The sequence below is a fragment of the Mesocricetus auratus genome, unplaced genomic scaffold (assembly GCF_017639785.1).
Source record: "Mesocricetus auratus isolate SY011 unplaced genomic scaffold, BCM_Maur_2.0 Super-Scaffold_100024, whole genome shotgun sequence".
Classification (NCBI taxonomy): Eukaryota; Metazoa; Chordata; class Mammalia; order Rodentia; family Cricetidae; genus Mesocricetus; species Mesocricetus auratus.
Genome location: NW_024429205.1, coordinates 21,690,726 through 21,706,691, shown reverse-complemented (window position 1 = coordinate 21,706,691; position 15,966 = coordinate 21,690,726). Strand labels below are relative to the sequence as shown.

Sequence of the window (15,966 nt, the reverse complement as noted above, 5' to 3'; positions counted from 1 at the left end):
CAACACCCGCTTTCCAGCCGCCGGCTGCCCGCCCGAGCCAATCAGAGCGCGGGAAGCGCCGGGGGGCGGGGCCGGCGCTGGAGCTCCGCCCCCGCGCTGACGCCCGGTCTTCTGCCGTTATTCCGCTCCAGCTCCACGGACCTCCCCGGGGGGGATCGCGCCTTCCCGCGAACGCGTCCGTGTGGAACCGTTGAGGTGGCCCGGACGGGACGAGGACACGGTGCCGCCCTGCAGGCCCGGGGCTGCCCGCCGCCTCCCCCACCCCCGCCTCTCTGCCCAGGACCGGGTGTGCACAAGAGTGGAAAAGGGGGAGGAGGAGGAGGAGGCCGCCTAGGCTGGCGCAAAGGCTGTGAATCACGCGGCTTTTAGTGAGGAGAGGGTCGTGTTCTCCTGCTCCCAACTGAATCCTCCTCCTTTTCTTCCCGTGCCTTGAGAGGCCTTGCCAGCCCCATCCCTCTCGTGAAGAATCCGTTTCCGTGCTGTTAGTCTTTAACGTCTTATTACCCGCATAGTCCAGAAAGGAAGGAGCACGTTTAAACCAATCAGACGGCTGACGCTGCTTTTATGGTCTTACACCATTTCTGAGCATCCTAGCTTTGCCTGTTTGCGCTACTTCCCAGCAATTAGTTTCTCGGTCAGCAGCTTCCACTTTAACACACCAGAAGTCACTCTGAGAACTAAGTTTTCCCGGGGGAGGGAGGCTTTTGAGGGTGTTTCTCCGTGGAACTTTGGAGCAGGTCCTGGCAGACCTCGAACTCTGCCTCTGCCTCCAGAGTACTGGGATTCATTGGTGTGCGCCAACACCGCCCGGCTTTATATTTTTTTATCCGCGGCCCTTGGGTGCTTAAGTGTGTCAAGGAAATCTTTAGGGCCGCGGTCACTCCAGGCTTCATTCCTCTGGCTTCCCCTGAAGATGCTTCTCTGGTGTCTTTTCTTCGTAAGTGTTAGGGATTCTTATGATCACTCATTCCCCAGCCATTAGCATAAAATGTAGTTCACTGAGCACTGAATATTCAGCACACGAACTGCTAGCAGTATGCTGTAAAACAGTTGTGGGCAGACGAGAAATAACTAGAACACAATGAGCCCTTTCCGTGAGGGGTATAGAGAAGTACACACGTCACACTGTGTGTGTGTGTGTGTGTGTGTGTGTGTGTTGGGGGGGGTTGTGTAGTCAAGGCCGGCCTCCATTCGATCCATATGCAGCAGAGAATAACTCTCAACTAACTTCACCTCTGTGCCACCTTGTCTGAGTGTTCCTACTAAATTTATATTTTATTTTCGTATTAAGGTCAACTTGTCAAAAAAAAAAAGGTATTGAGTAAGTATTTATGCCAATATTTTGTTTAAAAGGTTACAACCAGTGAGGCCTTGGTGAATGTGCCCACTCCTACATTCTTTTTACTTCTTAAACTATTTTTGTGTATACCGTGAGTGAGGTATTCTAAATTCTGATTTCAACTCAGCACTTTTATTTTTTTTAACCAGCAGCATAAATATGTTGAAGGAAACATGAATGTGGGGTGAAACCTACTGTGTCATCCTGGGACAAACCTCATATGGTGAACATGTTCTGAGAAAGCATTCTTTGTTTCCTTCTTGTCTCTCTCATATCTGAAACCTGGATTTGACTGCTCTTTCAGGGGATCCAGGTTCAATTCCCAGTTCTGACATGGCAGTTCACAACTCTCTTTAATTCCAGTTCCAGGGAATCCAGCACCCTCTGCTGGACTCTGTGGGCACCTGGCGCGCGCGCGCGCGCGCGCGCGCACACACACACACACACACACACACACACACACACACCACCTTTCCCTCTTCTTATCCATCCTGTTCTCCAATCTCTGAACTATGCCTTTACTATTCACTTTATGGAAAATTACAAGATTGCCTGTAACCTGTTCATTTCTTTTTTTTTCTTTTGATTTTTCAAGACAGTTTCTCTGTATTGTTTTGGAGCCTGTCCTGGAACTCGCTCTGTAGATCAGCCTGGCCTCGAACTCACAGAGATCTGCCTGCCTCTGCCTCCTGAGTGCTGGGATTAAAGGTGTGAGCCACCACCACCCAGCTAACCTGTTCATTTCTTGCATTGTCTGAAATAGAACCAGTTTGTCCCCATTGTACTTAAAAAACAAAACAAAAAAACACATCCATGATCACAATCTTTTGTCAGACTAAACTTTATTGTTTCCTTGAACATGTCTGAAACATTCCAACTTGTTTTTTTTGGGGGGGGGGCTTGTTTTGTTTTTCAGACAGTTTCTCTGTGTATCCCTGGCTGTCCCTGAACTCACTCTATAGACTGTGGTGATATTTTGTTTGTGATCTAACAAATAAAGCTTACCTGAAGATCAGAGTACAAAGCTAGCTACACAAATTAGCTAGAGGCCAGGTAGTGGTGGCACACACCTTTAATCCCAGCACTTGGGAGACAGGGGCAGACAGATCTGTTAACTGAAGGCTACCTGGGCTACATGAAATTGATCCAGTCTACAAGAGAAACAAAGGTCACACAAGGGTGATCCCTGCACTTGGAGTGACAGGCCTTTAATTCTAGCACTAGAGAGATGGAGACAGGAAGGCATAATGACTGGGTAGAGAGAGGAATATAAGGTGGGAGGAGACAGGAGCTCCTGGCAGTCTAGGCAGTCAGTCTGAGAATTCATGGAGACACGATGGTCCATTTGGTCTGAGAGGTAAGAGCTGGATGGCTGCTTCTCTGATCTTCCAGCTTTTCTCTAATATCTGATTCTGGCTTTTTTTTTTTTTTAAAGCTATTTTTATTTCATGTGCTTTGCTCTCATGTGTAAGTGTGAAGGTGTCAGATTATCTCAAACTGGAGTCAGAGGCAGTTATGAGCTGCCATGTGAGTGCTGGGAATTGAACCCAGGTCAGTGCTCTTAAATGCTGGACCATCTCTCTACAGCCCTTTCTGTGTAACAGCCCTGGAACTCACAGATATCTGCCCACCTCTGCCTTGAGTGCTGGGATCAAATGCAAGGCCACCACCGTCTGACTGACTCCAGGGTTTTACTATTAAGACCAAAGAGAATTTGGGTTACAGTAGATCTGCCTGCCTCTGCCTCCTGAGTACTGAGATTAAAGGCGTTTGACACCACCACTCAGTTCATTTTTTTTAAAACCTAGCTTATAATGTACTCTCTTTACCATTTAAATTTCTTACTAATGGCCCCGCTTAAATAAGTGTTCTGAGTGTTTGCTATGAGCAGGGAATTGCAACGGTGTCACAGGGGTGCTGAGCGTTTGAGTGTCAAGCATGGTCCAGGGCTTACAGAGCCTCGTCTGACTGGGATCTCTCATCTGCCTCTAGAGAGCTCCATGACAAAATGGAAGTAGCTGTTTGGAGATCCCTGTGCAACTCTTGAATCTTTGTAGCATTTTTGGCAGTTCCCACTTGGGTAATTTTGTTAACCAGGTTTTCAAAATAAAACTTTTGTGTTCGTATACAATTTTCCATGAAAATATCTTAAAATAGAGTATGAATAAAGAACATATGTTAACTGTGTAGGCTGAAACAATGTGACATGAAAGTAGGCATCACCCACCAAACACTTCAATGTTAAAGATTTATTTATGTGCATGCCTGAGATTATGTGTAGCACCTTTGGTGGCCAGATGAGGGCATGCGAGCCTGCATAACTGGGGTGACAGGTGGTTGGCTGTACCGCTCTTGGAACCAAACTTGGGTCCTCTTCAAGAGCAGTTAAGTGCTCTTAGCCCACTGAAGCATCTCTTCAGTTCCACATAGCAAATTTAAGTCCAATACTGTGGATTCTGTAGCTCCGCCTCCTCCCATTGAAGCACCTACAGATGAGTACATAACTTTTTCCTTTTGGCACCCTCAGTTACCATGGTCAGCAACCATGTTCATGAAAGACCCATCTCTCCACTTACTGGGAGACACAAGGTGTCCCAAATTCTTTGTATTGAAACTAAGCATTAAGCTTGGACTCACTGGTCTCTTAACCCAAAGCAAACATCAATAAAACACCTGCATTTCTGTAGTTCCCTCTAAAGTACCATTTTGTTCCTTACTAAAAATAATTTTTGTTGGACTTTCTCCATATTTTCTTCTTTGTTTTTGTTATTCAAGACATGGTTTCTCTGTGTAACAGCTCAGGATATCCTAGAACTCACTTTGTAGACCAAGCTGGGTTCAAACTCCGGAGATGCACCTGCCCCTGCCTCCCAAGCACTGGGATTACAGGTGCAGGCAACCACTGCCCGACTTCTCCATATTTTCTTGAACCCATGACACAATCCTTGCAAATGAGGCAACAACCTTTCTGCTTTCAAGTTTTGACTGCTGATCTAAAATGTTCATGCTGATTAGATGAGTGTGCAAAAATACAGCACTATATATCATTTTCTTTAAAATATACGAAGTGGCTCACTATAAGGAAGATTTTAAGATAATGAAAGAATGGGAATGGGGACTCCAGAAATCAAGGCAAGAAAGTATCTGGGGGATATTTGTCTTTAGATATGTAATTTTCCCAATGTGCCTGAGATGAACTAGCTATGGAGTCTTGCTTCAAGTAACAGACTTCTTATACTTACCCACTTATACAACGTAAGGACTGGTACACAAACCCTCCCTTTTAAGACAAGGATCATGCACAACCATAGCCAAAGGCCCCTCGGTGGCTCTTTCCCAGGGAGAGAAGCTGTGTGGTAGCTAGCAACTAAGCTATGATCTAACCAGTGCTTGGCTCTCTTGTGCCCTCTGTCACATGCTAGGCTCATCTACATCACCTGGTGTGAAACTTCCTGCCTCCTGCGAAATCCTCTCTTCTCATCCTGAAGGTTTTAAAGGGAATGGAACACAGCTACAACTATGTCAGTGTGTTTACATGTCTCACTGCAAAACACAGAATAATCACTCAGACTTTGTGTCAATTAGACAACTTTTACTAAATGAGAAAACTACATTTAAAATGTGCTTTAAAACAAAATGGAATTAGAAAAAAAAGATGAATGCGTTTTAAAGAACTTTTGCACTGTGCTGAAAATCAAATGTTTCTTGCAGTAATACAATGCGCCAATCCATAAAGTGTTAACAGAGTTCTCAATTTTAACATTTTCAAAGACAATATAAGGTTTCACATCTATGGTAACACATAAGAAGGGCATTATAAATATTATGTCCATCCCTGTGAAGCTTACAAATTTGACAATGTTCAATAAAGATTTTAGAATCACATCCAATAGTGTCACATCCAAAGAACCACAGATCTGTGTCTGTTGTTAAGTCCTCCTCCTAAAATCTGTGTTGACCTTGCTACTCCTTGACATTTGTTAATGCTAACCCTTAAAAAAAAGAACAGGAAAAGAAAAGCTGCAATAAACTCGATCATGTACAGAAATTATTGCTACTATACTTCACTACAAAGCATGTCTATACATATTATGACCTTTGATTATGAAAACGCAGAGTAAAATCTTTAGTGACAAAGCCTTACAGTCAAAAACAACATTCACATGGCAATTATTAGACAGTGAAGCACCCGATACTGAGAGCTGACAAATGTCCCACTGACCAGCATTCATTTAAATACATCCTTCACATGGAGAGGGAAAGAAAGAAGAGTGCCAGCTTTCCAAGGCTTGTCAAAAAAAGGATTCTCATGTTCTGTGGATCTAAATAAGCAAACAAACAAAAACCCCAAAAAACAAAACCAATGCAGGTGAGGGTAATACCAGAAAGTTATGCATGCCAAAAGGTGTTTCGTGCGAATTAAAACCTAAAGCCAAGGTACCACATAATCACATTACCAACTAGTTTTGGGTAATACTATATGAGCCTTATCTTAAAGGAAATGCTACTGCACAATAGAGCATCAATAAATTAAAAATTAGAGTGCACAAATCCAAATCAGTGGCAATTTTGTAAAAAGCGAAATATTCATTATCAGCTGCAAAAGTTGCCCAGTCAAACTGTTTGATAAAAATCATTGGATCAGATAGTTTGTATATTTTTAAAACCTATCAACCTCTAAAATTCCTTTTTGTTAATTTGAGGCGTAAGTTTTCTTAGTAAGATCAAACAGTTACATAAGTAGATAAGTGAAGAAAACTAATAGTTGGTGAATGTCTTTAAAGCTCTTCCCATATTTCACTTTAAAATGTTTAGGGAAAAACAGGAAAAGTAGTTGCCATTATTCTAGCAAAAACAAACAAAACAAAACAAGCCCAAAATAATTAAACAACCAAGCAACACTAAAACCACATTACACAGATGGAACGTCATGCTTTCATCGGGTAACTACCACAGCTAGTTTAACTGGGATGCTTGTCATCTTTAAAAACTGTGATACCAGATATAACTTCAATGGATACTTTTGAATTTGGATTTAACTTTGTTGAATAATATAACAGAGTATACTTATTACAATACAGTGTAGCACATCTTTCTATTAGAAAAATTTTAAGATCCTTTACCCGTCTCCTTAAGTTAAAGGTGTGACATCATAAAGGGTGTCGAATGGCTGGATGGTTTTACAGTGCACACTTTATATTATGAAGTATGTCCTTAACAGATCTGATGGTTTCTTTACAGAGTTCCTTTCTTCACCTTTTCTTCGGTGGATTAGCTGTTCGAGGTGGAGTGACAGGACGCCCAGAATTCAGTCCACCATACTGGTACTTAGCTTTCTTTTCTGATGGTTTCAATATCTTGAAATAAATAATTTATTAACCACATTATTCTTTTAATAAATGGCATCAATTGTTAAAGTCCAATGAAAACAGAAGCTCAGCAACATCACACAGACATTTCTTAGATTTTAGGATTGGGTAAGTTTGTCAGAGCAGCTCACTGTGTGCTCAGCATGAAAAGAGAGACTGGGTTCTGCCTCCAGCACTGCCCTTCTCCAAGGAGGACACTTACCAGTTACCATTCCCTTTGTATTCTAGTTACAAGAGGCTTGAACGCAGTCTCAGTAACTGTCAAGTCCTTAAATGTAAGTTAAACTTTGATTCATTAGTTCACCTCATTAGAGAGGAAAAAACACTGGTCTGAGTCAAAAACTTCAGGTTCTCCCCTTACTTCTGACCAGGACCCCTGAGGAGTGGTAGTTGTCAGTGTAGTCAGGTTGGCCTCAAATTCATTGTAAGTCTTCTGCCCTAGCATCTTGAGTGCTGAGATTACAGGCATAAACCACCACACACAACTTTGAATTTATTTTTCCCTATACAGGTAGATCTTACTTTAAAATTTTGATGGAGATGGTGGTGGCGCACACCTTTAACCCTAGTTACTTGGGGGGTAGACGCAGGTGGATTGCAATGACTCTGAGGCCAGCCTGGCCTACAAAGAGAGTTCCAAAACAGCCAGGGCTATAAAGAGAAACCCTGTCTCAAAATACCAAAACAAAACAAAAAACACCATTATTTTCCATATCATAAAGTTTAACTGCTTACAGTGTACAAGTTTTTTAGTAATCTTATTTATTTAGTATGCTGTATATTTACTACAACTATCTGATTTTAGTAGTTTTTATCCCATCCTAAAAGAAACTTTGTTCTTAAACTATTTGTATTCTGGTTCTCCAATTTCCCATAAGCATTAGCAATCCCTTGCCTACAGTATGTCTTTATAGGCTTGCATATCCTAGGCTATTTTATATAGATGGCGGGCTGGAGAGATGGCTCAGCCGTTAAAGGCTAGGCTCACAACCAAAAATATATAGATGGCATCAAGTAACATATGGTCTTTTGTGAATGGCTTCTCCATTTAGGATTTTAAAGTTCTTCTATGTTGTGCTACATATCAGTATCTTTAGCTCCCCCAATTTTTTTCTTTTTTTTTTCGAGACAGGGTTTCTCTGTATTGTTTTGGAGGCTGTCCTGGCACTCACTCTGTAGACCAGGCTGGCCTTGAACTCACAGAGATTTGCCTGCCTCTGCCTCCCAAGTGCTGGGATTAAAGGCATGCGCCACCAATGCTCAGCTCTTTAGCCCTTTTTTACAATTGGTAAATTATATGCTACTATATGGGTAGACAGCACATTTTATTTATCCATTCTTCAGCTGGGCTCTGGGGTTTTTCCACTTTTAGCTATTATGAATAATGCTACAAGATTCTGTGTGGACCTGACTTTTCTCAATCATCTGATAACACTATGTCTAACTTTTAAAGAATTGCCAAACTGTGTTCTTAGGACAGCTGTAGCAATTTGCATTTCTATCATTAATGTATTAAGTTCTGAAGTGTTCCATGTCCTTGCAAGCATTTTGTTTCTTTAGGACAGGGTCTCACTATGTCACCCTGGCTGGCCTCAGACTTGCTATGTGGCCTAGCCTGGCTGTGGACTCAAGACAACTGCCTGTCCCTGTTTCCTGAGTACTAGGATTAAGGGTATATGCAACCATGCCCTGTTACTTTTCTTATACTTATTACAGTGACACAGCATAAAGAGTGTTACCTGTTAGAAATAAAAAAAAGTCATCATTTTACAAGGCCAAATATAGAAAAAGATTTATATAGTGTTTCTTACAACCTCTCTGCACTAATCTAACTCTTCCTCCATGGCAACTGCTGAAGGACAAGACCTGGTTAGAACCCTTAAAATGTAGTGAAGACACCAACCATTTAGCTTTCAGTTGTAGCTGACAGATACAGTTTAATACAACAAAGACTAACAGCTATGGAAGCTGTGGTAGTTTGAATGTAATCAGTCTCCACAACCTCACAGGCAGTGACACTATTAGGAAGTGTGGCTTTGTTGGAGTGGGTGTGGCCTTGTTAGAGGGGGTATGTCACTGTAGGGGTGGGTTTTGAGGTTTCCTATGCTCAGGATTCAGCCTGTCTGTTAATATCCTGTCTCCTGCAAGATGAAGGACTCTCAGCTATTACTCCAGCACCATGAAGTCACCATGCTTCCCCACCATGTTGATAATGGATTGAACTTCTTGAAACTATGAGCAACCTCAAATTAAATGTTTGTATTTGTAAGAGATGTTGTGGTCATGGTGTCTCTTTACAGCAATAGTAACCCTAACTAATAGATTCTACATACCAGTGGGTTTCAATCAGTTCAATCCAAGAACCAAACTAATATTAGAGTGAAAATATTCAGAAAAGGAGGTTTGTGGATTGAACATGTACGGACATTTTTGGTCCTTCTCTAAGCATTGTAAACTGTAAACAATTTAGAAACTATTTAAGCCATACAGAAGGAAGGATATATATGGTGTATATGTGAACATAATGTCATCCTACACAAGGAATTTATGCATCCTCAGATGTTGGTAATGTACATGTCAAGATGATGAAACCACCTTTGTAGCAGTAAGCTTTTCAGCCAGTGAGTAACAACAGTTTGTACAAGCAGCATGAAAAAGCAAGAGCCTTTTAAACATGTTTATTTTTATTAGCAATTTTCTTTCTTAGGTAAATGTTTTACTTTCATCTAAGTTTATAATACTCTCTTCCCCAATACTTATCTCACATACCAATCTTGCAAAAAAAACCAACGAACCCCCCAAAACAAAACCCCAAATTTATCCACTGCATTCATTCTTTGCTGTGTGGGAAAATGCATATATGTATGAGAAAGGTCAGCTAATGTTAGGTATCTTTCTCACCTGCTTCTCAACTTTTTTTTTTTTTTGATAAAGAGTGATAATGCACCTGAAGTGCATTAACTGACTACTGTGCTGTCCAGCAAACTCCTGTCCTGTACCTCCTGTTTCTACCTCCTGAGCCTGCAATTATAGGCACATGCCACTGCTCCACAAGGAAGGGAATTCAAACAAGATGCTCATGCTTATATATACAGCAAGCAATTCACTCCGTTATCTTCCCAGCTTGCCACTCGCATTCTTTTAGTAGTTATACACTATCCAGGTATGCCACAGAAGAATTAACAACTTAAAACATCTGGAAGAATGATGTAGCCTAAGCTTTTCTAAAACCATATTTGGTTACACAGACCCAAAGCTAAGGAGAAGTCCACGAGCCAAACCAGACAATTTTAATGTGTCTGAATGGTAATCCCTTTTTTTGGGGGAGGGGAGGTCCCTTCCACTGATATGACGTATTTGGAGATGGAACCAAAAGCCTTGTACATGGTAAGGAGGTATTTTTACCACTGAACTGTATCTCTAGTCCTGAATGGTAATACATTCTAAATTAAACTGACTCAACACACTCTGCTCAGAGAGAGATTCTTTTTAAAAAATTACTGACAATAGTTTTAGTGAATGTCCACTCATTAAAAACTACCAAGCCAGGCAGCTTATTATCTTGACATTCAGGAAGGATAGGCAGGAAAACTGCAAGGTCAGGGTCTACCTAAGCTATACAGAGAGATACTGTCTCAAAAAACAAACAAACAAAAACAGACAGACATTTATATTTCATGTCTTACCTGAAATGAACACATCAAAGTCTCATCCACACTCATCATACCGCCAGCATTGTCAAACTCGCCACAGTAATTTGGGGCAGAAAATAACGTTACCAATTGTCGTTTAGCAAAAAATTCATACCCATCTTCCACCACCTGTCAATGGAAATAAAAAATAAAAACACTCATTAGTAGCTAATTTTTAACCAATTAATGAAGTAAAGGTCAAACAATAAGAAATCCTCTCAGGTGCCAAGACCCCAGCTTTACTCACAAATATAGAAAGAAAACAAAACAAAATGAATACACACACACACACCCTCTACCCATCTTTCTTTCTTAAATCCACAAAACCAAACCAGCAACAAAAAAGGAGGCTGAAGGGGCTGGGATAATAGTTTAGTGGTTAACAGCACTTGTTGCTCTTTCTGAGGACTTGAATTCAGTTCCAAACACCAACATCCACATCATTAGTTCCAGAGGATCTGACACTCTTTTCTGACCTCTGTTAGACACTTGTGGTGCAAGCACATACATGCAGGCCAAACATTCTCACACAGAAAATAAAATACACACTTTAAAAAACAAAATTAAGAGGGACAAAAGATACTTTCAGAGCGCCTTCCAGTCAATGTATTACAAACCAATTATGTTTTACAGATCATGAGCACTGAATATGCATTACTGAGAACAGTGAATACCAATAATTATTTGATCACAGCTAAAATAGTTAAGAATGTAATATTTATTAAGCAGTTTGCAATCACATCCCACAGCTGTCTCAAAAATTTTTTCATAGCAGTTTGTTTTTGTCAAAAAACAATACCCACATATTTGGGGAACAGACTGTGAGATCTAATCTAGATGCTGGAGTCTCATCCACTTTTTTCCCTATATAAAACACATTGTCTTTTAAATTTTAATTAATTACTCTATTTTTATATGTGTATGGGTGTTTTACCTGCATGTATGCTTGTCCACCATTTGCATGCCTGGTGCTGTTGAAGGCCAGAAGAAGTTGTCTTGATTCGCTAGAACTGGAGTTTCAGACAGTTTTGAGCTGCTCTGTGTGTGTGTGTGTGTGTGTGTGTGTGTGTGTGTGTGTGTGTGTGTGTGTGTGTGTAGTGGAGGGTCTGTCTGTCTACTAATGAAAGTGTGTGTAATTAACAAAACAATATTCAAGAGTCTTAACACTACATACCTGATGGGCTCGACAAATCAAGTCTAAATCATGACGATTCAGAAATTTACTGACTACATCAGCTCCAAAAGTAAAAGAAACACCACGGTCATTTTCTCCCCAGCCTTGTACATCCTTATCTGGGTCAGACCACAGTAAATCACAAAGTAAACCTTTAGAAAACAGAAAAAACAAACAAAACAATGAAATAGAAGAAGGCACAGAATAAAACACACATAACCATTCTTTGTTAAAGCATAGGTAGCACTTCCTGATGATTTCTGTATACATAAAATAGTGTGTGGCACACTCAAGTATACTATCTGGAAATCTGTTTAGTTTCTCACTATCATTCCCTGAATATCAGCTTATCCATTTCTTATAATCACACTACTAAGCACCAGCCTCTTGCTTATTTATCATTAAGTCACGAACACATTAATACTTTTAAGTCTTTATATCTGGCAGGCAGGGCTAGTCTTTTCTTGTAGTTTTTTTCCTTCAGAACTGTCCTGATCACTTTAGAGTCATTCATTGTTTTCCCACTTTATAATCTGCTTTTCTAATTTCTACAGTAATAAAAAAATATGGTGAAGAACAAAATCAAATTAGATGCTTCATTTGAGAAATGTGTTTAAACCTAGGAAAAGATCTAAAGACTCTATTATTTTATTTCTGAAGGCTGAATTCTTTGAACATCAAACACCAAAATAAAAATTCTCAAAAGTCTCAGAAACTTTTCATTAAAATATCCACAAAACTAGTTTCAGGGATGATACTAAAGCTTCTGAATGACTTTCACTAAATATAATTAGGTTCTAGCGTGTCAACGTTTTTTTTTGTTTGTTTTTTTTTTTGGTTTTTGGAGACAGGGTTTCTCTGTATTGTTTGAGGCTGTCGGTCCAGCCTGGCCTCGAACTCACAGAGATCCGCCTGCCTCTGCCTCCCGAGTGCTGGGATTAGAGGCATGCGCCACCACCGCCCGGCTGCGTGTCATTTTATATAAAGCAGTTAACTATAAACTTCTATATATACTTACCTGTATCGGGGACATCGGTGGGTCTCATAATTCTCCGAATCTGTTCCATAGACTGTAGATCTGGTGACAGTCCTATAAATAAAAATGTGGTAATCTAGTAAAAACACTGAACAGTGTTGTCTTTTCTATCCTTCTACCAAGAAAATAAATCGCTCCACCTTAAGAGACTCAAGGAGGAACTCCTATTTTCTTGTCAAACGCCTTCATCCTGTAAGTACACATTCGGCTGCAGCCTTTCCCACTACTTTTGTACCTCCAGGGCCACCAAATCTTAGCACAGTTTACTTTCAAGTTAAAGCCCCTCCCTCTCTTGGTCCCCAGAGAACTTCTCCCCGTATCCCATCTTAACATCGTTATCTGCAAAAATGTGCAGTAAACTATTAATGAGGAAGATAAACAAGAAAAAGCATAAGAACATACTCTGTAATCTTTAAAATAGAGCGTAAATATGAACTATTACTTCTCTAGTAAGCAATTCAACTATTATCATAAGGAATGAACCTAAACACACATTCCAAACTGCCGTGTTCCTATCTCAGCTATACTAATGCCCAAGAACTACAATTCCTTTAATGTTTAGTCTATAGAAAACAACATTTCAACTAATACAGCTAAACCACTCACTATCTCAGGCTTAATTATCTGTCTTTTCAGCATTTTTCCAGTGTAGAGCTTCCCACAAGGTATGGGTGATACTGAGCAACCAAATTTTCACATTATTTCATTAAATTTCTTCCTCATATGAAAATCCAATATTGTTATTAAATTGTTCTACAAATGTCTATATGTGCACATGCACACACATTTTTGTGTGCAGAAGCCAGATGTCAACCTTGGATGTTGCTTCAGGAGCAATCTGCATGTTTGTTGTTGCTGTGTTTGTTTTGAGACTTGGTACACAGATCAGGACGGCCTTGAACTCAGAGATACACCTGCCTCTGAGCATGTCTTGCTTCTAGCTTGTTCTAAGGAAGATATCTCACTAGCCGAAGCTCATTGGCTAAACTAGATTGGCTTTTTCATATGGGCTCTAAGGATTGAATTTAGGTCATCAGGCTTTCAAGGTAAGCATTTTACCAAATATACTATCTTCCCTAACTCTGAAAATCTTTTTTGGTGTGTGTGTGTACCTAATATCACAGGAAACTTTACTGCATATTCTCAAGTGAGTTCTGACGTAAAGGAACTTACAAAAGCATCATCTGCAGTGTAATTATTCATGATTACACACTGGGGCTCTTCAGAAAATCCCCAGCCATTAGTCATAGTGATTTACAATCCTCAGAGGACAAATCAGGAACACAGCTCCTTTGTGTGAGACACCCAAAGGCACTGAGGCAAAGCTGGGTGCTGGGGCTGCAGAGCTGAAAACTTAGATATGAATTCAAATCTCTATTATTATCATGTCCTCATTTCCTAACATGTACTTATGCTGACATACTACACAAATTAAATTATGTTAGAGTTTGAGAAAAGGTATTTAATCAAATTTAATTTAATAGATAACTTTTACTGATGGCAGAGTACCTTTTTATCAAAAATTGAGGCATGGGCTAGATTCCGAGCACCACAAAAAAACAAAAAAACCTATACAACCAGCCAACCAGGTCTAAACTGAGGCAAAGTGAAAATACTTTTAAAAACCATCTAGTGGCTGGGTGTTGGTGGTGCACACCTTTAATCCCAGCAATCGGGGGAGGCAGAGGCAGGCGGATCTCCGTGATTTCGAGGCCAGCCTGGTCTACAAGAGCTAGTTCCAGGACAACCTCCAAAGCCACAGAGAAACCCTGTGTCGAAAAACCAAAACCAAAAACCATTTAGTTATCTTTTTTCTAGATAGCAGATATGGCCCAGGATGACACTGAGACCCTTCTGCCTCAGCCTCTGGAAACTGAGACTACAGGTGTACAGACCACTCTTAGGCCAATACTTTCATATGAGGAATTCTTTGTAAGGACCAGTGTTAAATTTCCAGTATCAATAATCACAAATTTCTAATTACTGAAGGAGGTCTTAAAGCAGTTTGTTTATTCACAACGTGATTTTGCTTTTGTGAGAGTCTTCCTGTGCAGCCTTGACCCTTCCTGGCCTGGAATCTGCTAGGCCAGGCTGGCTTTTAGCTGTTATGCACCTCCTGCCACAGCATTTAGGTCCCTTCTAAACAGCAAATGTATTACTCTACCTCCATGACAACAGAAGATTTTCTCATCCACGATGGCAGCTATAGGCAGACAGTTAAAACAATCAGTGAATGTCTTCCACAATTTAATATTAAATCTTCGTTTGCCTACAAAAACAAAATGCACAGAGAATTAAAGAATCAATAACTGTTTTCACTAGTTATCTCAAAGACAGAATATGATGGTTGCTATGTTCAGTCCCATGTGCTGGAGATGTAGCTCGTGTTTCAGTACTTATCCAGCATGCAGGTTTATCAATATACTTAATTATTTTTACTTAATGTATCTAAAAGGGCAAGAAAATAAACATTCAGCCGGGCGTTGGTGGCGCACGCCTTTAATCCCAGCACTCGGGAGGCAGAGGCAGGCGGATCTCTGTGAGTTCGAGACCAGCCTGGACTACCAAGCGAGTTCCAGGACAGCCTCCAAAGCCACAGAGAAACCCTGTCTCGAAAAAAACCAAAAAAAAAAAAAAAAAAAACCAAACAAAAAACAAACATTCAACACCATTTGTAGAGTTGCAAAGACTTCAAAGACTGCACTGTTTCATGAGACAACTACATTAAACACTGTTTTTGAACTTGCCCACTAGGGCACTAACTAATTTCTCCCCATTGAATAGATTTACCGAGCCAAGTAAGCAGACAAAGGTAAAAGTGGTGCCTCTGAGGCTGGTCCACATTAACCTACTGCAGTGAGTAACAGGTAGAAACTACTGCCAGGAAAGGAACACTTCCAAGTGCCTAAGTGGTATTCACTTTAGAGCAAATTACAACTTGGCACTATAACAAGTGAAAAGATGCAAGGCTGTAATTTTCTCATAGCCCAGTTACAACAAAGACAGCTTCAACTAGGAGTTACCCGATTTTCTTGATTTGGCATTAGTTCAACTACTAAGCCAGAGAAGGGATGAAAGTCATAACTATTAATTTCCTGTTTTTATATCCAAGCCTACTTTTTAATGAACAAGTGTAACTTATAGACTGTTTACAAGCTGTTTTCCCACACATTGTTCCATCTGAAGTCATTTTTACCCTAAAGGACACTTATCTCACTCTATCTTCTAAGAACATACCAGTATACCTCAATTTTTGCTGTAGCTTAGAAAGATGGCTAGAGTTTAATACATTTCTTTCTTTCTTTTTTGATGTGTATGAGTGTTTTCCCTGCATGTACGGTTGTACTGTGAGTGGA

The 15,966-nt window shown here is 40.3% G+C and overlaps 1 protein-coding gene across 1 annotated transcript in view; it reads right to left on the bottom strand.

The window, feature by feature from the left end:
- Positions 1 to 4,916: 4,916 nt before the first annotated feature.
- Positions 4,917 to 15,966, bottom strand: part of Ppp1cb (protein phosphatase 1 catalytic subunit beta) — a 34,166-nt gene continuing 23,116 nt past the window's right edge. Inside the window, exons 4-8 of the mRNA XM_040731015.1 lie at positions 14,775 to 14,879; positions 12,593 to 12,664; positions 11,575 to 11,726; positions 10,395 to 10,529; positions 4,917 to 6,696 (exon numbers count right to left, since the gene is read on the bottom strand). Coding sequence (XP_040586949.1) covers positions 6,592 to 6,696; positions 10,395 to 10,529; positions 11,575 to 11,726; positions 12,593 to 12,664; positions 14,775 to 14,879 — 569 coding nt within the window. The 3' untranslated portion in view covers positions 4,917 to 6,591. The remainder of the gene's footprint in view (positions 6,697 to 10,394; positions 10,530 to 11,574; positions 11,727 to 12,592; positions 12,665 to 14,774; positions 14,880 to 15,966) is intronic.